The sequence below is a fragment of the Fringilla coelebs genome, assembly GCF_963513975.1.
Source record: "Fringilla coelebs genome assembly, chromosome: 15".
Taxonomy (NCBI): Eukaryota; Metazoa; Chordata; class Aves; order Passeriformes; family Fringillidae; genus Fringilla; species Fringilla coelebs.
The window spans coordinates 9,333,107-9,359,502 of NC_140041.1; the positions used below are offsets into that span (position 1 = coordinate 9,333,107).

General features: G+C 47.4%; 1 protein-coding gene across 1 annotated transcript in view; it reads left to right on the forward strand.

Moving 5' to 3' along the window:
• Positions 1-3,185: 3,185 nt before the first annotated feature.
• The window catches only part of TCF7 (transcription factor 7), a 67,085-nt gene continuing 43,874 nt past the window's right edge, over positions 3,186-26,396 (forward strand). The window contains exons 1-3 of the mRNA XM_084215839.1: positions 3,186-3,492; positions 3,597-3,663; positions 4,045-4,154. Of these exons, the coding sequence (XP_084071965.1) occupies positions 3,295-3,492; positions 3,597-3,663; positions 4,045-4,154 (375 nt within the window). The 5' untranslated portion in view covers positions 3,186-3,294. The remainder of the gene's footprint in view (positions 3,493-3,596; positions 3,664-4,044; positions 4,155-26,396) is intronic.

Below are 26,396 nucleotides of genomic sequence, written 5' to 3' on the forward strand. Positions count from 1 at the left end.
ATATTTGTATTCTAAGCCTCACCACAGTGGGTTTCTTTAAATAGAAGCTATACTTTACTCCTAAATTGCTTAAGGCAAAGGAAGCAGAGATGATGTTTTTATGAATGTTTAAATGCAAATGGAACTGAGAGTGAATGCTATGCTAGCTAACATCAAAGGCTCACCAAAGTCTCTGCATTAATGAGGCTCTTTGTTTCCTGGATCACAGATTACAACAGGTTTCCAACTCATTGCCAAGGCTTTATCTCCATTTGGGAGGGCTGTAAATCTCAGACGATTTTTTTCACATGCAAAACAAGAGGATCATCTGAAAGAAGAAGGAAAAAAAAAAATCTTAAAGTAGCAAATATTTCATTCAAATGATTATTCCTCAAAGTGGCTGCATCTTGTTTTATTTTTGGGATGTTTAAAAGAATGGAAATTTGCCAGCAGAGTTTCCTATGGGGCAGTTTATTCATTTGGAGGAGAAAACTAATCAGGAAAAAAGCAAACAGCATCCTTCCCATCTTCTTCAGCCCGGCATCAACTGTGCCCCAAAATCAGAACAATAATTCTGTCATGCAAAATCAGCAATTAGCAGAAAGACAGATTTTGCTCCATTTAAATATATTCAAGTACTTTTCAAAGTGGCTCCAACTAGTTCTTCTCCTCCCCAAAAAGTAATGAGATTATATCCCTAGTAATAATACCCTAATTAACAAGAGAAATAGGGACCAAGATTTTTAGCTTCCTATTCAAGGGCTGAATGTGACAATATGTTGTATATTGGGTCATAAAAAACAATTTACATGGCGTCATTACAGTCTGTAGCAAAGTCTCCAGGACCCAGGGCTATCTTGTGCAATCTTAATTAAGGAAAATAAATATCGGTGTGTTGTTTTAAGCTACTGGAGACATGCACAGGACCTGTCGTGTGTGATCAGAAGAGATGGGGAGTTTCCTTTTCCATGGGAACTGCTTAAAAAACCCTCCGACGCCGACACACAAGTGTCTAGTGCCTTCAAAATGGGCTGCGAAGATGGTAATTTCTTGTTTCCTGACCCTCGGGGCCAGGCAGGAAAACTAATAATTTTCTGCCACCCCACGTCACGTCTGTGCCGCGAAGGGGCCGAGGGCGCGGTGGCGGCAGCACCGCCCGTGCCCGGGCGCGCACGGCGGGTGGCCAGGGACAGCCACGGGTGGCACGGGTGTGTCAGCACCACGGCTGGCGATGGGCAGTGTGTGTGTGTGTGTGTGTGTGTGTGTGTGTGTGTGTGTGTGTGCGTGTGTGTGTGTGTGTGTGTGTACACACCTGTGCTGTGTGTGTGTACACACCTGTGCTCTGTGTCTGTGTGTGTGCGTGTGTATGTGTGTGTACACACGTGTGCTGTGTGTGCCTGTGCTCAGGTATCCGTGCCCTGATGTGTGTCAGTGTGTGTGTGCGTGTGTGTCTGTGTGTCTGTGTGTGTCTGTGTCTGTGTGTCTGTGTCTGTGCGTCTGTGTGTGTGTTCACATCTGCCTGTGCGCACACACCAGTCCTGGCGTTGCAGTGTGTTTTTGTACACACACCCCAATGAGTTCCAGTGCACACACAAAAGTGCTGAGGTGTGTCTGTGTGCACACATACACATCCTGATGTCCTGCTGTGTACCTGTGTGTCTGTTCATGCATGTCTCTCTGTGCACACATACATGTCCTGATGTCCTGCTGTGTACACACGTCTGTCTGCTCCTGGATGTCTCTCTGTGCACACATACATGTCCTGATGCCTCAGTGTGAGCACACACGTGCTGATGTGTTCTCATGTGAGCTGTGTGCACACACACACGTGCACTGATGCGTGTCAGCAGTGCCACGTCTGGCCTTCTGTCCTCTACGCTTGGTCATGTGCTGCTGATCTGCACTTGTAGAGTCATAGGTGCGCGTGAGCATGCAGATGTGTTTGTGTGTGCAGCTGTGTGTGCACAGATGCCTGTGTGTGCCAGATGTGCAGCTCTGTGTGCTGATGTGCGCAGTTACATGTTCTTTTGTGCTGGTGTGTCTGGGGCTGTGTGTGGATCCCACGGCCGTGTGCTGCTGTGTGAGTGCTCGTGTGTGCCAGATGTGCAGCTGTGTGTGCTGTGTGTGTGCACAGGTGTGTGTGCAGCTGTACACACAGCCCTGTAGGCACGAATGTGGGGCCATGCAGACCCTGACACATGCCGATGTGTGTGCACACACGTAAGTGTGGATGTGTGCCTGCAGCCGTGTGTGTGAGGCAGCACTGACTGGTGCAGGTGCGTGCTCTGGCGTGGGCACGCAGGAGGGGCTGCAGGTGAGCTTGTGCCACGGTGCGTGTGCAGATTTGCGTGTGCAGGAATGTGGATGGGCACAGATGTGCGTGCGCGCTCAGATGTGTGCGCAGGCACGTCCGTGTGTGCAGGCATGTGTGCGCACAGGTAGGTACAGGTGTGTGTGCAGAGGTGCGAGCAGAGATGCGTGTGCGTCACCAAGCCCCCGGTGCTGCCCACCCTCGGGCCACCCCGCACCCCCATAGCCCCCCGGGCCGGGGGGGTCACCCGGCCGTAGCGCGGTGTCGGGCTGGCCGCGCCTTTAACGCGGGGACTTGGCGTCGCAGCGTGCGTGTCAGTGAGCGTGTCCGTGTGTGTCTCCGTGTGCCCGCCCGCGTGTGCGCGCCTCCGTGTGTGTCTGTGTGTCCGTGTGTCCCCGTGTGTGCCCGCCCCCGGCCCCGCCCCGGCGCTGCCAATCACCCGGCGGCCGCTTTGATGTCGCAGCGCTCGCCCGCCGCGCCGCCGCGCTCGCAGTCGGACCGGGCGCTCCGTGCTCCGCCAGCCGCCGGCGCCCGCTGCTCCAGCCAAACTTCCCGGGGCTCGGAGGGCGGGGGGGCGGCGGCGGCACGGGGGGGCCCGTGGAGCCCGGCATCCCGCGACGCCTGCCCGCCCGCAGCCTGCCGAGCCCCCCGCGGGCCGCCGGAGCGGGGAGGGAAGAAGGGGGGGGCGGCAAAGAAAAGAGTGACGAGGGGAAAGCAATTCTAATTTTTTTGCTTTAAAGGAAAGATTTAAAGGGAATTTGGAAAGGAGGAAAAAAATTAAAGGGGGAAAAAAAAGTTTAAAAGTTAAAGGAAAGGAGGAAAAAACTTTAAAGAGAAAAATTCAAGAGGGACCTAGTTTTTATTTTTAATTTTTTTTTTAAGAGGAGGAGAAAAAATAATTGAGGGAGAGAAAAAAAAAATAGTAATTGCGAAGGGCTTGATCCGGGAGAACAATACTCGCCGGGAAAGTTGCTGCGCGGCGGGGAGGGAGCGGCGGGAGGAAAATGCCGCAGCTGGGCAGCGGCGGCGGGGACGACCTGGGCGCCACGGACGAGATGCTGGCCTTCAAGGACGAGGGCGAGCAGGAGGAGAAGATCCCCGAGAACGCTTTCACCGAGCGCGACCTGGCCGACCTCAAGTCCTCGCTGGTGAACGAGTCCGAAGGCAGCGGCAGCCCGGCCGCCGCCGCCGCCGATCCCGAGGTGAGCCGGGCCGGAGCGGCCCCGCACGGCGGCCCCGCGCCCCCCGCCCCGCGCGGCCCCCGCCCCACGCCCCCGCGCTGCCCCTCTCTCTCCTCCCCGTGCAGGCCCTCCGGCGAGTGCAGGATCCGCAGAGGGTGTACCAGGAGAAGCTCCCGGACCACATGGATGATGGTTAGTCACAGCAACCTCCGCGTGTTTCTGTGTCCCCCTCTCCCCATTCCCGGTTCCTGCTGTGCTTCCCCAGTGCGCCCCCTCTAGTGCTTGGTCCCCCGGTTCCCCAGCCCGTCACCCTGACACCCCTGGGAGTGAGGGATGCTAGCCTGGTCACCACAGCCCCCAGCGGGAAAGGTCCTCCTGACAGCGCCGAGGCTTCCCTGTGTCCCCACTGTGGGAGTCTGCACCCGTGGGGGACCCTGCTACTCCCCATCACCTTCTCTGAAGAGTACGGGACAAAAAGACTCCCACAACATGCTGTAACCTCTTTGGGGACCCCTGACAGGTGGAGGAGTCACCTGTCATAAGACAAATTTTGACAGGGAACATTGATTTCAGCAGGTATGAAACATCAGGACCCAGGGATGTATAAAGGATCTGCCTATTCTGGTTACCCTTTCCTGATGCTCTCAGATCCCTATCTGCCCAATGGATCTATGTCACCTCTGGTGAGTTCCTCCTCTCCGTATGGAGAAGTCTCGTGGCCTTTTCACAGCTGAAGTATTTTGCAGGTATTGTGCAGGCACCTACACATGCTTTTTTCCTGACAAATTGGAGCCCAGTTTCTGAAAGAGCTGGACACTGTTCTGTCCATGCCAAAAGGAAAAGCAGTGGGAATGGGGAGAGATGCTCAGCAGGAAGCGCCTGCTTCGCTCTGAGTTTGTGGAGGAGCTGCTTTTCCAGTCTCCTCATCCTCTAGGTTTGGCTTTACTCTTCCAGCAGTCAACTCCTAGTATCTCATGGAAGAGTGTCTGCTCCTTTTTCTGGGTCACAGACTTTGGAGGGAGCAGCTCCTGGTCTTTGTGTTTGTGTTCAGGGATATGTCCCGCAGCTGAGCTTGTGTGTTAGGGCTCTGTTGTGGATGATGGCCCAGAAAATGGATCTTGTGCTTCTAAAATGGCAAGAGAGGTTTTCAGGAAAAGGCTTCGTGTTGCTGGAGGACTATTCTCATCTTCGTCCTGGAAAGATTTTCCCTCTCAGTTTAAATCAGCTTTAGTAATTCTGTAAGTTCTCATGTTTCCAAGTTTTGCCACCTGAATGGTTAAACTAAAGTCTTCTTTACAAGAGCTGTCTTTTCCCGCCACCATCTCGATCAGAACTTGAGAAAATAATGTCCTGACATTGCAGCAGACAGTCAGTGCTGGTGTCACTCCTGGGAGCCGGCACTGCCGCGTTTGTTTCAGACATTGTTCCGCATTAGCCATCAGCAAGTTAGGACAGAACGTAATTTAGTTTATTTCAGGTTCAGGTTTTAACCTTTAAAGGGATAAAGTTTAAAAGAATTTGTAAACTTGTCCTTCATTCCGGTCATTTGCTCACAAGAGGGGTAGGATGTCAAACTGGTGTTAGGAAAAATGGATGGACTGTGGAGTATGAAACTTAGAATTATAGAATTATTTGTGGAAATCCGTGCCGTACCCTTGCCCCTGACTCAGCTGGCCTGGGTAGCAGGAGACAGTCCCTGCATGAGCCTGTACCCCACACAGCTTTTCTTGGAGATTCAGTTTCCCGGGCTGCAGACTGCTGGAACTTTGCTGAAGTTTGCAGAGATCAAGGATCTATCCCTAAATTTTTGGGTCTTCCTTCAGTTTACAGCAAGGAAAGATGTGTTTGCAGGGCAGGGCACCCTTACGTTGTTGTAACCCAAATGAGCATTTCTTCTGGTGCTTCCCACCTTATCCAGGCACCAGGTATCCCCCTCATTCCCCAAAATATTAAGCTGTTCTGATAAACTTCAAATGTTTTTTTAAATTTGTCTTATGTAAACACACTTAATTTGCTCCCTGAGATAGAATTTGGGTAGGTCCAGAGTTCCATCCAGCCACTTTTTGCTATGGTGGAATATTTCTTTTAATCTTAAACTCTTCCTAGATGGGCAGCAAAGTGCAACAGCCTATTTATCAGCAGCTAGGCTATAAAGATTGTGGTTTAGGAATCACCTTTTCCCTTGATAACAGAATAAAATCCAAGTGGTTGCTGTCAGAGCAGCAGACAGGAGCAAATGAACTGTGCAGAACTGGAAGGGGAGAAGATACAAATAGCAGAGAAGGAATGATCCCATCCCCTTGAGGGCCATCAAAATCATCCAGTGCCTCAAACAGCTTCCTTTAGGCCTGTTTGGATCCTGCCGTGGTTTATGAAAAGCTGATTTGATGTTTTCAGTTAAAAACCTGGCAGACAGGGGAAGATTTCTTCCTCATGAAGGCTGGTCTTGCGTTTTTTTCAACTTATTACAATAACTATTTCAATATATTATTCTGGGCAATTTTGTCTTCTATTTCTATTGACTGTGCAAAGACTATCATGGTAAATTACGGATTGCTCTCCTATAGATTTATTGCTGCTGTGTACATTATATAAAGTGTGGGCTATAATCTGGTGGCTGCTTCCAATAATCGAGGAGGTCAGATCTGTGACCGAAGATTGCAGATACTTAACCACCCATAAAAGTGTGTTTAATTAACACTTTAGCACGAGTCAGGGAGGAGGGTTGTGTGAGTGAATAGGATTAGGTATCACAATCATGCGTGCACTTGATAGTGGAGATTGTATGGAGATTGTATTTTGGTTAATGAGGCTTCCTGGAAACAGTTGTTTGCAAGTAGGATTAATTTTAGAATCTTTAAAAAAAAATCAATTAAAAAATTAAACCAGGATTACTTTGGCAAACTGTCAGGGCTTTACGCTGAAAACAGTAATTTACCTGATTGAAAACAGAGTATAGCTCCCTGAAATATACAGAGCAGCTGGTGTCGAGGCTGGGGCTGAACCCCTGCCCTGCAACACTCTATAAAACCACATTTTTTTCGGTGGGCTCCCCACGAACCCTGTGGGGGAGCTCTGGACTGGCTCCAGCGCCTGCCTGGCTGGGTGTGTTGCTACCAGCAGTACCGGGGTGCTGCTCTCCTATCTCCTATTTTCTTTCTGATTTTGTCAGCAGCGCCGCTTTTGCTTTGTTTCCCTCAAGGTATTTGTGGCCACTAACTGTTATGCTGCTCACCCGAGCATCCTCCTCAGGTCCCCGCATCTCCCAGCCAGAATTGCCTCTTTTTACCAAAACACGCCCAGCCGTGTTATTTACGTGCTCTGAAGATGGCTGGGTACCTGCCATCCGCCTGGCTGATGCTCCCTGGAGGGCCAGCAGCAGAGGGGGTGGCAGGAGCTGCCTGCTGCAGGGTGGCCCTCCTTGGCTGAAGGTGGCAATGCCAGTGTGGGATGATTCAGCCGGAGTGCTGCTGGTTTGGGCAGGCACAGCTCTCCTGGACTGGCAGTAGAGCTGTCGCTGGGGGCGTGGGCAGGGTGAAGGTGCTTCTGGAGCTGAGGACCAGGCAGAGGGCTGAGCCCAGGTGTCCCTTGTTCTGGGAGCTGTGGATGCCATCAGCTGCCAGGCTGGGGAGTCAAGGGTGTTTAGGAGCATCTTGGCATAGCCTGTGTGTGCATCTGAAATCCTGCCGCTCTGCGAGGCCCCAGGAGAGCCACCTCTCACCTGGCTCTCAGGTGTTGTGTGTGTGGTCATTCAAGGCTCCACTTTATCCCATCTTATGCAAGGTCCAGCTTTTTCCAGAGTGAAATATATAGGACTTACGGGTTAAAAATCGGCAAGAAACTTCCAAAGAATATGAACAAGTTGAGGAACTGTTTTTCTAAATTAAATATAAAATCATAAAACTATATCCTTTTTTAAATAGTACAAATGACTTTAAATCAAATTATGGTACATCCTTAGTGAGAACAGCAGCCTTTTAGGTGGTTACAAACATTAGAGGTCAGACATGGTCAAACATGTTAACACTTTGATCAGATTAAAATATTTTTCTTGCTACAGTTGTATAATTGAGTTTAGACCCGAGGGGGTTTTCTGAACATTGTTATATCTTGTACTATGTGGTAGTTAAATGGTAAAAGGAGCTCTTGTAAGTTCCTTTAAGTTCTTTTTGTAAATAGGTTTATAAAACAGGGGAATGAGCCATGCTGCCCTGTATATAGGGCACGAGGTCTCCCTGCTCCCATTGATGGGAGAGATCTGAGGGGAGTTCCTCACACTTTATGTGTACTTCAGATGTCTTTGGTGAGTGTGTGAGGAGTGTAAAGGCAGGATTAAAATGTTCTACATGTGAAGCTGAGGCACTGGACTCTCTGTCTGTGTGAGAAAAAGAAGTTCAAGAGCCTCTTTTTCTTTGGAAAACAGACACTACCTTATTTTCTTAATTACTAAGTCGCCAATCCCGAGCTTACATGGGAGCAGAAGAGTGGGGGTACCTCCTCAAGCCCTGCAGAGCTGACGTCCCCAAACAAGACAGCAGAACTCACAAATAATGTGGCTCTTCAGAGCCTGGTCCCTGTGGTCCGCTGGGCTCCTTGAGCTTGTTCAGAGGGTATGAAATGTCCCCTTGGGCAGGGCAAGATGAAAGTGCAGTTACTGCTGGCCTGGGGCCACAGGGCCCAAATGTCTAACACGAGGTCAAAAAAGCAGCAGCTGAGGTGCAGGACGTGGCTGCTTCTGCTGCCTCCCCTTCCCCAAGGCTGCTCCATCCCTCTGCAGGAGGAGACCGTGGCCCCCACAGCAGCTGGCGGAAGGAAATCTGCAGCTCAGCTGTTTCTCTGCCTCTCTGTCCTGACTTGCACTGTCAGGGCAATAGTTTAGTATTGCTTTTTCCTGTGTTGAGTTCTGATCCTGTTGAAAGCGGTGGGAAAGCTCCTCGCGGTCCCCGTGGATGGGGATTTGTCGCTGTGAGCGGGCTGCATCCCCCTGCAGATGTTGTGTGTGGAGGGAGGGAGGCAGCTGGGAGCCAGCAGCAGCTCTGTGTGTGCCCAGCAGTGCCTGCTGCTGTGGGTCAGCAGCGTCCCAGCCAGGTTCCCTGGCAGCAGGGCTCGCTCTGCAGGACCTCTGCAGGATGGTTCCCTGTCCCCAAGAATTGTTGCATTCCCAGCACACAGTGTTAGGAGCGTGGTGCTGCTGAAGGACCTCCTGGCAGACAGACAGATGAGTAATTTCTTCCCTCCTGACCAAAGCAAATCCACTTCTTTCAGCTCTTCTACCTAGCTTGAAATAAGATAATATTGAAAATAATGTTTTACGTTAAAGCACAGTTTTGGATATGTGGCTGTATCAAGGCACAGGGCTTACGAGGTCATTTATTGCATGTCTGATTCAGTCTTGGTTTCCCCCAAGGAAAATTCTTGTGTTAATTTCTGAGTTCATATCACACCCTCAATTTTGAAGCAGAACTTCCCTTTGAAATAAATTAGAGAGTTCTGCTTAAGAAGCAGCGACATGATACAGCACTGGATGTGTGTGGTCTAATATAACCTTATTTTTAAAATTGTTTGGAATGAAAAAAAGAGAAAGCAAAATGTCACAGGGAAACAAAAGCAAGTTTTATGTAAATCTGTGCATGTGAATGAGTGTGCACGTGATCCAGACAGTTCAACAATATCTGGTCTCCCACTGGGATTCCTTCACAGGCTACCCTGGAACTGGCTTCCCAGGCATGGGATGCTTTGTTGGCAGGGAGTTGCTATGAGATATGTATGGTAAAGGCACTGTTCCTGCAAATTTCCAACCATTGCTGTATGTAAAATTTTTATGGGCTTGACCGGTTGAGAATCTGGAGAGAAAAGCAAAAACGTAACATCAACTCGAGTTCCTGAAGCTCATCCATGTTAATGATTAGTGGTTATGAAATTTTTAGCTGTGAAGAACAAAGTGATTTGGGTTTGAGTGGCACATGGCGTGTCCAAGATGAAAAGTGCAGAGCTGGTCTGGTATCCAAAGCTGTAATTGAGAGAAGGGGGAGCAGGAGGAGCTCGGCAATGTGCTCACTCGTGTGTTGCCTCACAGCTTGTGGTCCCTCTCATGCCATGACTCCATTGGCACCATTAAATTCCTGCACTGGGGAAGGAGCCCTGGCTAATCCCTGCAGTGGGGTGTGCTGGCATTTGCTCTGAGGTCCCCGGTCCAGTAACACGGCGTGTGTTCCTGTGACTAAACAGACCGTGCTGGCTCCGGAGGGATGACTCTCCTGCCTGTTGTCAGAGATCTTCTGCACAGGGCCAGATCCTAATCACAGACTGAACCCTCCCTATCTGTAGCGTGATCTGCAAGGGAAGCAGGATTTTGGGATACGGGTTGGTGTGAGCTGCACACCGAAGATGGCAATCTGGTGTGGACTGTGTGTGTCTGTGTGTACACGGCATGGTGGTTATGGGCAGAGCAGAGCCTAGTGCTGAGAAACATCAACAGTTTTGAGGAAGCATCTACAGCTTGCCATTAACTTCACATCTGCAGTTCTTTATCTGCCTTTTGGCCGTGATTCATCAAGACCAAATTTAGTCTTTGTTTCCTATGGGTTGGCCTTTCAGCCCCCTTGCCAATTCACCACGGAGCAGGTGAGGAAGGACCTGAGCACTTGTGAGCATTGTTACTCTCCCAGGGAGGCTGTGCTGGACAGAGGGGGTTTGGGTGAACCATAGTCACGTGCTGCTCTTCACCTACTGAAATCTCCTGCACCATGTGTAAGCCACAATTTCCTCGACAAGTCCTCAAGGATTGTCTTCCTCTGTCTAATCCATTGATTTGAACAGGGACTAGGTGCCAAATCTGTCTTTTTGAAGGCATGGCTACTGTGGGAGCTCCTCTTTATCCCACCCCTCCCAGGCTTTGGCCACAGCTGCTGCAGCTCCCTTTCCTGTTTGCAGCTCATTTCATACAAACACAAAATGGCTTGAGTTGGGAGGGACCTTCAAGATCATCACATTCCAAGCCCCTGCCATGGGCAGGGACACCAGCCACTGTTCCAGGTTGCTCAGGTCCCTTGGTTTCCCATGCCTTTGCCATTCCACCTCACTGCTTGGGGAGCCAGGAGATGGCTTATGTCAGCATCTCTGCCAGCCTGATGTACACATGCTCTTACCTCATCATTTACCAGAGGTGGGTGGAGGGCACAGCAATGGGAGAGTAGGTACAAGTTGCTTCCTGAACTCTTTGCAGAGCCACTGCAGCAGGGAAAGCTTCTCAGCCTGATCAAATCCCAGGCTGGTGCCAAGCAAGGATGTGTGAGTCCCCCCTCTAGGCTCTTTCATTGCTGTACTTTGAATCTCTCTTTTAAAAAAGGGGCTATAACAAGATACTTGCTCATTAGTCTCTGTGTCTGGAGGATGAAACAAAGGTTTGGTAGGCAAACAGGTGACTCAGAGGGCTGGATACAGGATACAGAGCTGTTCACTTCCTAGTTTTCAGTTTTAATCCAGCTGAATCAGTAAAGACCAGGTGCCTGTTCTGTCTTCTGGCTTGCCCAGTGGTCTGTCTGAGAGGGCACAGCTCTCTCCAGGCCCCAGGCAGTGTGTGTGTTTCATGGGGTGAATGTCCAGAGAACCTGCAAAGTCTGGACCAAACCCTCTGTGAACATCAACCAAGGTCTTGTTGAGACCATGAGACTGCCAGTTCAGCACATGCTGGTGGCTCACAAACCCACTGATTGTTTCATAAAGAAGGAGTTTGCACCACCATGTGCCTCTAAGGCTTGGTTACAGCAGAATCTTTTCTTGGTGAATTATCTTGGACAAAGAGCTTTTACCTGTGGACCTCCTTACAGAGCAACTTAGCACTGCTCAGTCACTGGTTTTTGTCTTTGAGTCTTTATAATTTAGGACCATAAAGTCATTAGTACTGGAAAAACCCTCTAAGATCATTGAGTCCAATCTCTAACCTAGCCCTGACAAGGCTACCACTAAAACATGTCCCCAAGTACCACATCTACACACCTTCTAAATCTCTTCAGGAACAGTGGCTCCACCACTTCCCTGAACAGCCTATGCCAGGGTTTGTCAGCTTCTTCAGTGAAGAAATTTTCCCTGCCATCCAATCTGAATGTCCCCCTGGTGCAACTTGAGGCCATTGCCTCGTCCTATTGCCTCTTACTTAGGAGAAAAGACTGAAGCCCCTCCACACCTGGCTCTACCCTCCTTTCAGGTAGTTTTAGACAGCAAGGAGTTCCCCCCCAAGCATCCTTTTCTCCAGGCTGAGCCCCCCCACCCCGTCCTCAGCTGTTCCTCATCAGATTTGTGCTCCAGACTTTTCATCAGCTCCATTGCCTTTCTCTGGACATGCTGTTTATGAAGAACTCTTCCACCTCAGCCCCCTCTGTGAAGTGCTTCATGGAGAAAGTAGGACCCTTGGTCAGTAAAAGGGTTAGCAAAACCTGATGGAATCAGCTGTCCCCACCCAGGGCACCCTGCTGGCTGGAGGGGCTGGGCAGGAGGTCACCAAAGTGGCTTTAAACCACTGCCCCTCTCCTGTTCACCACCTCTGTGCTAAACACGGCTCCGCTGCCACGAGAAGAATCTGCTTCATTGTGTTTCACAGGGTCCCAAAATTAGTATTTTGTGAAAGAAAACAATAAACTCAACAATGCTGTGGTGAGTTTTTGAAACCAAAGTAAAACTGGATACTAGAATCTAGAGCACTTTTCCCCTCTGGTTATAACAACTTTGCATTTGATTAAATGATAGGCAAAAAAAAATTCTCAACAGTATCTCCTTTGTTCCATTGAAAAATCTGGAACTGTAATACACAAAGTACACGTCTGCCTTGAGGAGCTACATAGTAATCACAGACTGACCGAAATAAAACTTTTTTTTTTTTAAAGTGATTCAGCTTGTCTGCTCTATGTTGAATTTGTTTTCTGCTGTAGTTTGCTCTGAGTGGTGTACATGAGCATAAACTGAGGTTCTGCTCTGATGGGATCCACACAAAAGTAAAATGTGAAATCCCAAGGTTATAAAGCGTGTTTGGCTGGGTGCAAGGGGGCTGTGATTATAAAGGCACTTGGGAAAAGACTTTTTGAGTCACCAGGAGGAGGCTCTTTGCAGCAAAATGCTGAGAAAGGATCAGAAATGTGGAATTTTTATTCTGACGCTGAGGATACGGCGCTGCGGAGATTGCTGTCGTGTTTAGGAAATAAACCATTGTAAGATCTACCACAGGAAAATTTGTTGTTCTTAGCGTGGAGAGGCTGATGAGGTGATTCTCCTTACGTGCTGCTGCCCTGGAATTACTGGTGTGGGAGTCAGGATAGTGAGGAGGAGTTGTTGTCTTTGGATTCTAAGTGGGAGAGACAGCACAACCCCTGACACCACCAAACCCCAGATCAAAAATTGGCCTTTGGCTTTGGCTTCTTGGTATAACTTATAGACAGGCATTTCCAGATTTGGAATCTCACCATCCAAAAAAATATATATATTTAGAAATACAAGTGATGTTTTGCAAGATTGCATCATGCTGTGCTGAGTACTCCTTGGAGTGCTTAGATAAATAAAATAAATAGATAAATTAAGTATGCATATTAACCCAAAATTGAAACCAGAAGTAATAAAATAAGAAATAAAATTTTAGAAAAATTAAATAAACATCCAAACCTTTTTGTTTGACTTTCTCTGATACAAAGCAATTTCTGCAGGACTGTACACCATATGAAACATATTATAAATGCTCTTGTAAAATCCACATCATTATACCACATGAAAGGCTAGGTCCTAAAAATAGCCATTCAGAGAGGATGCAGGCTAGTAGCAATTTCGGTGATCATGAAATAGTTGTGTTGACATCTCTATGCGTGCACACCCACAGAAAGCTTCGACTTTTGAATATTAACAACATTTGTGCTTTATGGAATTTTACATCTCAACCCATGGATAGTCCTTTACCCAGGAGCATTCATTTCTGATCTTATTCCCATTTTTCTAACCCTGATTTTATTGAGAAAATGGGTACATTACTTTTTCTCCCTCTTTTTTTTTTTTTTTAAGCTTTTTTGTGAAACTCTCTCCTTGCTGTCAGTTTGACAGTGGTTGGCAATATCAGTTGTATTTCCCTGTCTCCCAGCAGGGAAATAGATGTTTTCTTTCCTTCAATAGACACACACATCCCTGGTATTTTGGGGAACTAACTGTTAAAATATAAACCTAGAGCATTAGGTAATAACACAAGAAGCTGCCACATCTATACAGCCTTTTTATCTGGTGTAGTATTCAAAAGAAAGTAAATGAGATCTGCAGTAATTACCCAGTAATGTATCCACAACAGAAAATTTCTTCCTTGTCCCAGCGATCAGAACTTGGCTTTTGTTCTGGAATATGAAAGGCTGCAGCCTCCTGCCTTCGGTGTGTTCGCAGCAAAGCCCTGGCTGGGATCAGCTGCCGTAGCTCTGGGATAGACAACAGAGTCCTGCCAGCTGATATCACTAGAGATCTTTTTGAAGAGCTCATCAGATTTGGTTTTATTGCTGTTGTGTTTCGGTTTTCACTTGTTATTTGTTTGAAAGCATTACTATAGGGATCGTTTTCTGAAAAACGTTGGAATCTTCAGCCTGATCTCTTGTTTGCATTTTTCTTTTATAAGAAATATGATGGTGCTGGAGATGCACACCTTCACTTGAGGGTTCCTGAAGTCTGTGGTTTAAGCCTGTCCTGGATTTTAAGTGTGTGGCCCTTCTAAAACCACTTGGAAACAGTCTATATCCTCAAAATAAATTTGCTTCTGGAACTGGAGCAGAATCTGTGGAGATGGCAAGTGAAATAACAGGGCGTTGAAGAAAATGACATTGCTTCTGAAATAGTTGGCATGAAAATCACGAAGTCTGAAGTTTCATTCAAATCAGATGTAGCTCTGGTTATTGTGGGGCAGGATGCAAACTCGCCCAGCAATGCAGCTCCGAGGGATTTACAGGGAGGTGTACAGTTGTTCCAGGTTGTTTGAACTTCAGGGCAGCTCTTGTCCCTTGTCCTGGGCGGGGGTCCTTTCCAAGGGAAAGAGGCTCACCAGTTTTTGCCTTGGTCAGTTATTTCTTGCAGGCTGTTAACAATTCTGAAGAATCAAATGCTGCAAAATGGCATCACGGAAGTGGGTTTGCTGTTGCTACTTTAGCTCCCTAGAACAGCTGGACTAGGGGACATGGGAACACCTTGACAAGGCAATAGTTTTATAGTGTAAATGCATTAATTTCTATGTGAAGTCATCAGTAATTGAAGGATCTCTTCCCAACTGAGAAATTTTGGCTCCTTTTGGCATCCTGCTCCTTACAATGCAACAGACAGCGGTGCTTAGAAAAAGCTAAAAAGTTTTAGTGCTTCTGGCTTGAAGCTGGTGTCATGCTTAAGCCCTTTTCTCTTTTCCATAATTAATTGGGTGACTGAAAATGAGGTTATATCTGACAACGTCAGTTTTTTACTATTTTGGTGAGCTCAGGTTTTTCTGCTAGGAGCAGAATTCAGGTAAAAGCACGAAACGTTCCTGGCTGGGACTTCTGACAGCACTTGAATACAAGAGCTGTTGTACAGAAAATTTATTTTCTTGACTCAAGAGTATAGAAAATTACCTGATATGTTAGTGCCAATTGTTTGGCTATTGACATTTACTGGAACTAGTATATAACTACATGCATGTATTCAAACTTTGCAAAATAGAGTGTTTTCAAATTGCAATACGCTGTTTGTACAGATCTAGCACATGGATCTGCTTATAGATGCATAGCAATGGATGAGGCAGGCTGCAGTGAATCCCTGAAAGATCAGCTCCCATATCCAAAAGCATCGTGCTTCATCCAAATTTCCTGCTGAAAGCAGTGCTAAATGCCTGGCTGTGGGGTGGGCACGTTGCTGTTTCCGTGGGCAGGAGCTGCCTCTCTCCTGCCCGCGCCCCGGGAGCTCGTTTGATATGGGAGCTGAGTGATCCTCTTACCAGAGAGCACCAGGTGCTGTGGCAGACGGTGCAAATAGCCAAATAAACACACATGAGTAGCACCAGTTGTTTATGTGTTAACACAGGATGTTCTCAAAATCAGGTAAGAAGTGAGGCATGTTACCAAGTTTTATAGCAGAGGAACCGGATAGTCTTGTAACTGCCGTGCATGGCCACGGCAGAGGAAGCATGGTTTTATCCCGGCTTCAGCTCCCAGTCCCACAGGAGCTTGTTTTGCTGTGACTCAGTTTCCCCAGGAGCCTTAGGAGCTTTATCATTTCATGTGTAAGCAATGCTTGGAGAGCACAGAAATGTCGATACTGAAACAAAACATAAAATCCCACACAGGCTGCTGCAAGAGGGGATGTTTCAGAAATGATCAGAGAAGAACTAGCCTAAAAGAGTAAGCTGTGCTGCTTATAAGACCGCTTACTTCAACATATTAAACAAATTGCAATTGCATAGTCTTTTAGGTGGCCCTAAGACTACAACTCCTTCAAAGCAGCTGGCATCTTGCTTTAAAAACAAATAACCATCTCAGCCTAAATGATAATTTAATAGAGTGGCATTAGCTGGATGGCAACAATGATGGCATGGTCCAACACATTGTCTGAAATACACATGACACACAAATCCTCATTATTAAAGCAGGAACAAATGTAATTTATTTACCCACTTGTAATATGGTGATGAGAACAACCTCCAGGATCACACAGCGTAGCTTTTGGACACATGTACCAAACCTCTGGATGCATAATTCAAATTCTTTGTCATGAAGAATCAGTCTATTTATCTTGGAACCTTTTTTACTTAAACAGTAATCTCTAGGAAATCATTTAACAGTAGTTCGCTGCCAGTTTGTCAGTTAATGGCTTGAGGCAAAATCTGAACAGATGAAAACTTTTCCAGGGCGATGCTGCTGTCGCATGGGGTGCAGAAAGGTTTATAGCAGAAAGCAAGAGAGGAGGCGGTCAGATGAGTTCAGTCCAACTTTTACAATCACGAGGAAACTCGGCGCACTAGGGCAAAGACAGCTTTCGCAAGCACACCGTGTGTAGACTGTGAAAGCCATCAATTGCACCCATGTCAGCTTCTAAGCCGAAATTTTCCTTACTGGAGGCTCCAGGTGTGAGTGTGTGGAGGCCAAAACCACATGTGTTTGTGGTGTCTGGGACTCTGCCTCGCTTCTCTGCATCCTGGGCATTTCTGCATCTCTGTATCCCAGTTATCTCTGTGTCTCTGCATCCTGGGCATCTCTGAATATGTGTCCTGGACATCTTTGCATCCTGGGCATCTCTGCATCTCACCACCCTGGGCATCTGCATCTCTGCATCCCGGTATCTCCGCATCCTTAGGCATCCCCCCATCCCAGGTGCGGAGGCAGCCAGGCGGGAGAGCCGGGGCACAGCCCCCCCCTGCTCAGCTGGGGTGCTGCAGGGTGTCTGCCAGGGCAGCAGAGTCCTCCAGCTCTCAGATGTTATCGCTTCTCTCTAAAAGTCTAGCAGCGAGTTTCAGTTAGGTAATGAGTTATCTGATTTCCCTTTAATCTGGGCAGCATCACTCCAGCGCGATAACCTCGAATCGCTGTTTATCTCACGCTCAGTGCTGCAGGAAGAAAATTGGCAAGAATGGGTGAAAATTCACTGGAAAAGGAGCTGAGAAAAGTTGCCCTGGTCTGCACCAAATTCCTCCTTTTTGCAGCAGGTGCGGGTGAGAAATAACTGCCCCGAGTCGAAATTCTCCCAGGAGGCCGCAAAATCCAGCTGAAGTCAGTGCCACTTCCCTGCAGCATTATCTCCCACTCAGTGCTGTCTGCCCACAGAGGATGGTAGGGTGTAGGAACTGGCAGGGGATTAATGGCAGCCTGGTTCATAAAAAACTCCGCTGCCAGAAGGACGTGGGACCCAGACAGAAGTAAAGAGGGGCTGGTTCTCTCTGCAGATGCCCCCAAGTGCTATTTGTCTGAGAGCAGATTTTCCCACAGATCTTTGGCCTTCATATTATTTGAAGAACCCCCTCTGCAGCTGCAATCCTTCCCTCCCCCGAGGGAAAAACAGGGTGGTAACTTTGTGAACTGAATGGTGTGGAGGTTTAGGAGTACTGCCATGGGAGGGGAAGATTTGGCTCATTAGCGTGGAACATTGTGTTGCCAGGAACAGAGTTTTGGGGCAGAACTAATAACATGGAAGCAGATGCAGTCAGCTTTTATTAAACTGGTTTGTAGATGACTTTAAATAGGCAACAGTTGTATCTGGGGCTTTCCTTGTAAGAGGCGAATGGCAGACCCCAGCAGAAGCAGAATCTGGCTCAGATGCTGGTTAAAAAGCACACAGGAGCTAACCTAATTTCTCAATGTTAGGAAATACTTCTCCCAAATATATTTTTAAAAGAAAAAAAAAAAAAGCACAACTGAAGACTTTGTGACTGTGTTATAATTTTTAAACGTTGAGAGTCCACACATCTCACTTTGAAGAAGGATCAAGCTGCTGTAGAGCCACAGTGTTCTTAGTCTGAAGGACCCAATGTGATCTCACCTCTGCTTTATCCTGGTGCACCATCTCCTCTAGGCCATGGACTCCCAAGTTGCACTCAGTTACCCCATCTGAACATACATTAACTGCTTGACAGTGCATTAGAGGCAGGCATGGATAAATTAATTTCCAAGCACTTCTCCCTTGAACCACCCTTTCCGTAGCACCAATTAACTCCATAGCGCTAATCAGCATCAGCAATGGTCGGGTGCCATTTCCTGACACATGGCATTCCACGGCCACCAGTAACCATGGGCTGAACTCACTCTGTAATTGCCTTACCCAAGTACACAGGTTGAAATGTCCGTCAGCCAAATACGAAGTGCCCATCCCAGCCAGCTCCCAGATCTGAGTGAGACCCTTGTTGCCTCTGAGGAGTCACCACAAAGACCATCCGTCCTCGGGCAGAGCCAGCAATGACAATTGCTCTGTGTCCTTACAGTGTCCTCCTGGTCCTTCCCCACCTTGGTGCAGCCTGGGCTCCCTGCCTGGCTTTCACGGGGATGTTGGGAATGGTCGGTGCCCGTCAGTGCAGCCAACCCTGCACGTCTCTGCAGAGGGGCCTGTTGGATTTCTGACATCTCCATAGATGTCTTGTCAGCTCCTTCTATGCCAACTTTAGCCACCATTTCATGGAGCGCAGAGAACCATCCAGAAATCCTTTCCCTGCTCCATGCATCCAAGAGCAGCCTGGCGTACCCACCGTGTCTTCATCACTGTGCTCCACACAGCCTCATCATCCATCCCAGTGTGGTTGAATAAAACAAGAATCCATTTGGGAGCTGTACTCCATCCTGCCTTGGTTGTGCAATGCCTTTTTTTCTCAGGCAGTTTCTAATCTAGAGATTTTCTGGGATCTGTGCATGGCATTAAGGGAAGTCTCCTCATCACCTCAGGTTCTGTCTTTCGGTACCAAGTGTTTAAGACATAATTCCAGGCGTCCAGGGCTTGCTTTCTCTTTGTGTCTCCTTTGCTGTTGCTTTCATTTGCTAACATGTTGAACTTCAAAGTCTATTCTTTCTCATTCCTAATTTTTATGGAAAAAATGGTCTGAACCCCATTTGCATTTCCTCCCTGAGGATACTGGCAATCCTTAATCCTATATATTAAAGAATCTCAGTTTTCCCAGCAGCCCTTTATTCTGGGACTACTCTTCCACTCTGCTTTCTCCTTGAAATGCTCTCCTGTGGTTCAAAATTGCTCTTCACGGTGCCCCTGACCACTGTCACTTGCTGTTATGAGCTATTTGCACGGATGTTTGATCACTTTTTAAGCCCTTTTCCCTTCCCATCCTGTCCCTTGCAGGTAATTTGTGAAGGTTTCATGCCCATGGCAGTAGATGCCTGTTTGCTCTCAGAGGTTGCAGCATGGGCCGCGAGCTCTGCAACTGGCAATATCCAGGACCTGTTGGAATAGCTGTTTATAAAGCCAAGAGATAGCAGGATGAAAGTAAATAAGGCACTATTTTATTCAGGCTGATTTTAATTTCACACTGATGGTCTCCATATTCCGGTTGAGTCCCAGTGACCACCAGCATTTACCTGCTCGAGAGGCAATTGCCATCTGTGTTTCCCCTGCTGTGATGCAGGAGGGTCCAGGCACCCTCTGTCCCTCAGTCCCTTGTCCCTCTTCCTGCTTCCAGACAGGAACAGAGCAATTCCCTGTGTTCCCCAGCTGCTGAGAGCTGTGGGAAGCAGGCAGAGCACCGACTGCGCTGGCCGTGCAGATCCAGGGATTTAGATCACGCAAACCCAGTGTTCTCTCCTACAAGCCATTCTCAGCGATGTGCTCGGTAATTAGCATGTTCATAAACACTTTGTAATCTTGTGATCATGGCTTGCAGATTAGCTCTTTTGCCAGCTTTGCGATTTCTTTGCCAGTTTTAGTTTTAATTGCAAATCCATTACTGCCAGCTCCCTTGCATATTGTAGCAATAGGCAAATTAAAACACTTGGACACAGTTGGGCGGGTTTCAGTTAAGAAATTAATTGTTACTGCCAACCAGTGCTTTTTAATGTGAGGGTGGCATTTGAGTTTGTTTTTGAGGGCATAATCTCCAAGACTTTCTTTTTTCCCTTCTCCTCCCCCCTCCCCAGACTGCGTTGCCCTGTCGAGCAGCTCCCCAGATGGCATGAAGCAAATGCTTGCCTCTTTGATCTCCTAGTCAAGAAATTTGGAAGTCGTTCTGAATTTATGAGAATCCTGTCTGAAATAAATCTGTCTGTGCACAGGGCCACACTAAGGCAACCTGGAGCTGCAGGCACGGCTCACCTGAACCTCCTGGGGAAGCACAGGATTACATCCCACAGGAGCAGCGTGATGCTGTAGCGATAAAGAGAAACTTCATGCATATTGTTGAACATGAAAAAGTCTAGACAATCTACAATTTACCAGTCGGGGTAATTGGCTAAAGGCTTAATCCACCCTGATAATCCAGTAATGGTATTGTTGGCAGGACATTGATGTAAATATCACTCAGCAGGGCTGGCAGCCGCTGTCTCCTGTGATTGCTGCCATTCCCAATTCCTTTTCCACAGTTGTTACGGCTGATGGGGAATTTTCAGAGTCCTGCAAACTTCTTGTCTTTTACAAAAACTCTCTGGGCTCTGTGGTTATTTTTCACTCCCTTTGTTGAATAAGTAACATTTTTCACCAGGTTAGAATTTTCACAGACGCATTCTTCAACATCTTTGTTCCTTGATGTGCTTTTTTCCCTCGTGTATTTCTCCCATAGCTCTCTCCAGCCTCCTGATGCTGCTGTCACACAGTTTGCCATCACTCTTCAACACAAACAACATCTGGTCCTGCAGCGGACCTGTGCCAGCTCTGCAAGCCACCTCCCACCTGGTGTCACCACCAAACCTGGTGGCGTTCACTGAGACTTTGGTGGCATCACTCTGCACAAGCCCTGACATGCTGCCAGCATGGCTGGGGCTGCAAACGCTGGTGGGGCACTGTGGAGGTCAATGAGCTGAGCAGGGTTCTAGAAATCCCCATTTTGCAGGGCTGTTTTTAATGCAGTTCTGTGTGCTCCATGGGGATGAAAAAGGGGATTGTACCACCACGGATGCAGGGAAGGACGGACAGACTTAGTCCAGCTTCCAGACATGAGTCTCCCAGCCTTGCAGTGCTTGTCCCCCCATGCTGCCTTCCATGGCCTGTTGATGTGTTAGAGCTGGGCTTAAATCTTTGTTTAATTGTGCATTAAGCCACTGTCTAAAACACCTATCCCATTCTTGTTACTTTATTCTCTTTAACTCATTCCCTCCATTTGCCTTGGTAAACGTGGTTTTTTTCAGCTGCCTTTACAGCTGAAGCCTGCACAGTACCAAGCACAAATGGAACCTGCCTGATTGGAGTCAGAATCCCAGAATCACACTATGGTTTGGGTCAGAAAGGACCTTAAAGACCTTCTCATTCCATCCTCCCAGCCATGGGGAGGGATGGCACACAAAAGATGAAGTTGTTCAGGGCCCCGTCCAACTGCTCTATACAACTTCTTTGCCTTCAGAGAGATTGGGGCTGTGTTATGGATTGGAGCTCAGCAGAGGATTCCCTGATGATCGAAGCAGAACCACCCCAGGAATTCCTTATCTGCAGCAATGCTGACTCCATGCTGCCAGCTGAAGTATTAAAACCCCTATATGTAATAATATCTACATTTATTTTGATCACTAACCCAGCTGAGATGGCTGTGAATCCTTGACACCATTCTTAAGGAGGCCTGTAATGGTTTTTTGAACATAGCTTTTTTTTTTGCTGCTCAGAAAACAATAGAAGCAGCCGAGTTCCGCTGCAAACAAAACCTGAACATGCTCTAACTTACATGTGAAATATCAAAGAGCGCTTATTCAGTACACATCACCGCCCTTCCGTTTCACAGCAAACACCTTGTCACAGCCCAGAGACCTTGGGAAAACTATATATAGTGCATTGGGGCGAATGTCACCCTGGTAATTATCCCATAGCTCTGGCTCCACAGTGTTGTGGCTAACAAATCCAACTTTAATTGTTCGTGATCTCTATCGGAGCAGACACCGAGTTTGAGTTCAGTCGGTACAGAGTCAGGAGGAATAAACACAAACCTACAGTAAGATCAAAGCAGCAGAGAGGTGCACATGTGCTAATAATAATAGCTTATGAAAGCTCATATTTTCCTTCAACAACATCCTGTCATTTATGTATCAGCTTTGAAAAGGGTAAAAAAAAAAATATTCAGTGTAATTTACTTCAGCAAAAAAATAGATAAGGCAGATATTTGATTGCAGCAGCTCGTGTGTGGTTTGCTGCGAGGATTGTAAATTCATCGCGTCCTCCAGTGCATGTGTGAGGGGAAGGTGCAGAGGCTGAGCTGGCTGTGACCAAAGCACCATCATTATCTGATTTTACATACAGCTGGTGACAATGTGATGCAGAAGGGAGGATGAGGTAAACAGTCTCAAAGCCGGTAACCGCATCCACACCTGGTGCACCTCGATAAAATGTCTGTAAACAGTCTGGATGGAGTGAGGTTACAGCAAGGCTGAGGACAGCTAACGGCTCCAGGAGATGCAGGGAGAGGTACACCGAGGTTTGGGGATGGTGTTTTGGTTGGGGTGGAATTGCCCAGGGAATTGAAATGGGGATTTTGCCCTTTCATGGCCGTAGGCAGCTCTGCAGGTCGGCTTTCCCGGCAGTGTGTGGCACAAGCAGTGTGGCCAGGGTTTCTGTACCCAGGAGGCTCTCACTGAGCGGGGTCAGGCAGCCGTGATTTCACCTCCGCACAGTGTGACCTACTTGGGAAGCTCAGCCCTCAAAACTGGGCACGCTGCTGACCATTTCCTCTGTCCTCTTACATCAATTTTTTGCTTATCAGCTTTTTTAATCTAGCACGGTGGCTGAAGCTTCCGTCGGGGGTTTGTCTTGCCTGGCACTGAGGTGCCTGGTGAGCTGTGGGGGCTGGGGCACGGGGAGCTGCAGGAGCAGAGCTGTGCTGGGTGCTGTGCCTGTTGGGAAGGAGTCCCCGTGGGTTGTGAGTCTGTCTTTCACGTTGCATGCTGTGGTTGTTGACGTTCGGTTATGCCTGTAGTTCTGTCTGCAGGCAGGAAAGGGTTTGGGGTTTTGGTGAGGGGAGGAAGGCTGACAGTAAAAGGTGACAAAATGTCCCACTGGGTACCCAAGATGGGCTGGCTGAGGAAAGAGAAAGTTGTTTAGAAAGAGAACCAAGGAAAAGAGCACAAACAGGAGCAGGCACAGGAACAGTCACACTTCCTGCTCTTTCTGCACAGGCTCCTTGGCCAGAGGGTGACAGTGGCCATGGGGTGACAGTAGCAGAGGGCAATCCTTGCACTGGGAAGGTGTTTTTCAAGGCTGTGAAGCTGAGCCAGAGTCTGTTCAGAGTCTGCAGCGGCTGAATCGCAGCAAACAGGGACTCGTTAAGAAACTGGAGCAAATAATAATGATCCATATGTTTAATGCAGCTGAAAGGCGTACTTCAAAGATTCTGTTATCCTAAAAAAGCCCAAGTATAGAGGGGAATGTACTTGATCACGGCTTGGAAGTTTTGATGGTAGCGTTGTAAGTAGGTCAGCAAACGGTAATATTTAAATTAACTCCTCTTTCTGGCAACTAGATGGGAATGTAGGTCTAGAAATGGGTAAATGTAGATTCCCTTCCCAGCTCTGCCACTTTGACAAGTCACTTCATCTCCTCGTGCCTAAGGGAAAAATACACCTTTGGGCTCTGCCCAGTAATCATCAGCCAAATGCTTCCCCACCTATCTATAGGGCTTTAGAATATGTGATTGAAAAGTGCAAAGTGTTATTAACATTGAATTAATGTCTGCCATTACAATATGTAATGGAGTATTTCTGCACACACCCCGTTTCCTCCTGCTCGAATGTTTTGTCAGACAAGTCCAAGTGTTTACCAGCTTTATAGCTGGCCTAAAAAGAGCCAGCAAGAGCTGGAGCTGCTGGTCCCTAGTGGAGCTGCTGGGCTTGTTTGATGGCGGGATAGCCGAGGTGCAGAAGTTGGCAGCACACAGCCACGGACCCGGCTTGTGGCAGCAGGGTTGGGGTGGCCGGGGTGCCCCCTCAGCAGCCAAGCCATGGCTGTAGACACATCTCCTGTGACACCTGCACCCTGTGGCTCTGTACCAGGAGGCCAGGCTGCCCCTGCCACAGGGTGCATGGTGGGGTGCAAATGCACATTCCTGCCAGGGATGGAGAGGGCCAGGCTGGTCTGGAAATGGGGAATGTGCTACTGGAGCATCTCACTTCTCTTTTCTGGGAGCTGAGAGCTGAAGCCCTCCACAGCCTGCACGTCATCAACTGATGGCAGCATTTGCACTTACTTGGGCAGCACTGATTGCTTTAATTTCTACCTCCTCTAAATATATTGATTTTCTCTGTGCAAATAACAGCTATATGTTTATTGACCCACAGCTGTATTTAAGGATTCCCACCCCTGGAAATGTTCAAGGTCAGGTTGGATGGGGCTTGGAGCAATCTTGTCTTGTGGAAGGTGTCCCTGCCCATGTCAGGAGGGTCCCTTCCAACCCAAACCATTCTATGATTCTATGATATCAAGCCAGATCTTTCAGAGCAGCATTGCTCCTTTTTGGTCATCTTCTCATCCCATCAGACAGACCTTCCCTGCAGGCCTTGGATTTTCCCACCACTGTGCACAACCCTGCCTTCTTTCTCATTATTGTGCCCTGCACAAACATTTCCCTTCTTTTCTAAAATATAGCAGCACATGGTGTGGGTTACTGTCTAGACTGCATCACTTGAACCAAATGTATTCACTAATATGATACATTATTAGAGCTCTCTAAAAGTAACAAACAAAATACATTTCTTTGTTCGCTCTTTAATTGTTAGTTCATTAGCTCGCTTGCTGATTCATAAAATATGAAACGCTCCAATAGGGTATCTAGTCACTAGTGCAAATTAGCTAGTTTCTAATGTACATAAATAAATTATAACCTTGCATTTCAAATTTGCCTCTGCTATAAGGGCTGTGCAGAAATGCTTTATCTCTGCACACAAAATGACAAGTAAAGGCAGAAGCTGGGAGTGCTGTATCCTACACTTGAAGAACACGCTAGTAGCAAAAATTATCTCTTTGCTGGTGGGTAATTTGTTTTCTTTAGCTCTGAAGGTGGAATATGACAATGTTGGGTAGCTGCCTTTGTAGCTAGGGCTGGATGTTCAGCTGGTGAGTTGGCAGGGCCATGCTCTGTGTACTGTCAGCAGCTGGGAAAGCCCTGAAGCTTTTGTTTTCCTGGGGCTCTGCGTTTTCCTCTGGTTTGTCTGATCCACTCTTGTGCTCTCTCTCCAGCAGCAGGTCTTCCTACTTTTTGGTTATTCTTGTTGCTTATGAACTATTCCCAAAAAACAGCCAGGTCCTCAGATTCTTAGGAGACTTCCATGTATTGTGCACCCATGTGCAAGACTCCCAGAGGGTGTAAGATCATTTTAGAGTGGGTTTTTTTCTATGGATTTCTATAGTAGGGAGCGTAATTCTCAAATAAAGATCAGAGATATGATTCTTCACTCCTTTCCCGACCATGATCAATGTGCTCATGACTAAATGAATAATTCTGTAAAAGTTGTGTAGGTTTCTGGATAAAATTCTGCAGGAAGCTGTTCATTATCTGCGCATTACATTGGTTTAATCCCTTCTCAATTCTGTAATTCTCTCAAATAAGGAATGCAGGCTATCAGAGTCCAAAAGAGAGAGTACCAAAGTCACAGAATCACAGGATGGTTTGGGCTGGAAGGGATCTCAAAGCTCATCTCAATCCAACCCCCTGACATGGGCAGGGACACCTTCCACCAGACCAGGTTGCTCCAAGCCCCATCCAACCTGGCCTTGAACACTTCCAGGGATGGGGCATCCACAGCATCCTTGGGCAGCCTGTGCCAGGGCCAAACAGCACAGCAAACTTATTAATTATTAAAAACTTGTGTCTCATCTGATTTGTGTGGATACCAAGAACTTATGGCCATAAATGCTCTGTTTTGAAGCATTCATAGTTATTGCCTCTTCCATGGGCAGCATTCCCAAAGTTTCTGCTGGGTGTTAGGCTTGGACCTGCAGATGCTCACGTAGGGAAATGATTTCACATATATGGATGGTCTTGTCAAAACCAGCCTAACAATTGGTGCATAAAATTATTTGTATATATTTGTATTTGCAAGTGTTGGATTTTATACATGCAAGATCAAGGACTTAATTTGTAAATTTTTTTTGTTTTGCTACATGAAAGCTTTGCTGACTGTGTGCCCAGAGGTCTCTGCTGCATAAATCTTGTTGAATTTCAATAAAAAGCACTTGTAGGCCTTTCTTGAACAGACCTAGGTACTTAAAAAGTTTTCAAATTTATTATAAACTGAAGGATATTTCATCAGGTCAGCTCACTGTAGGATGCCACATTT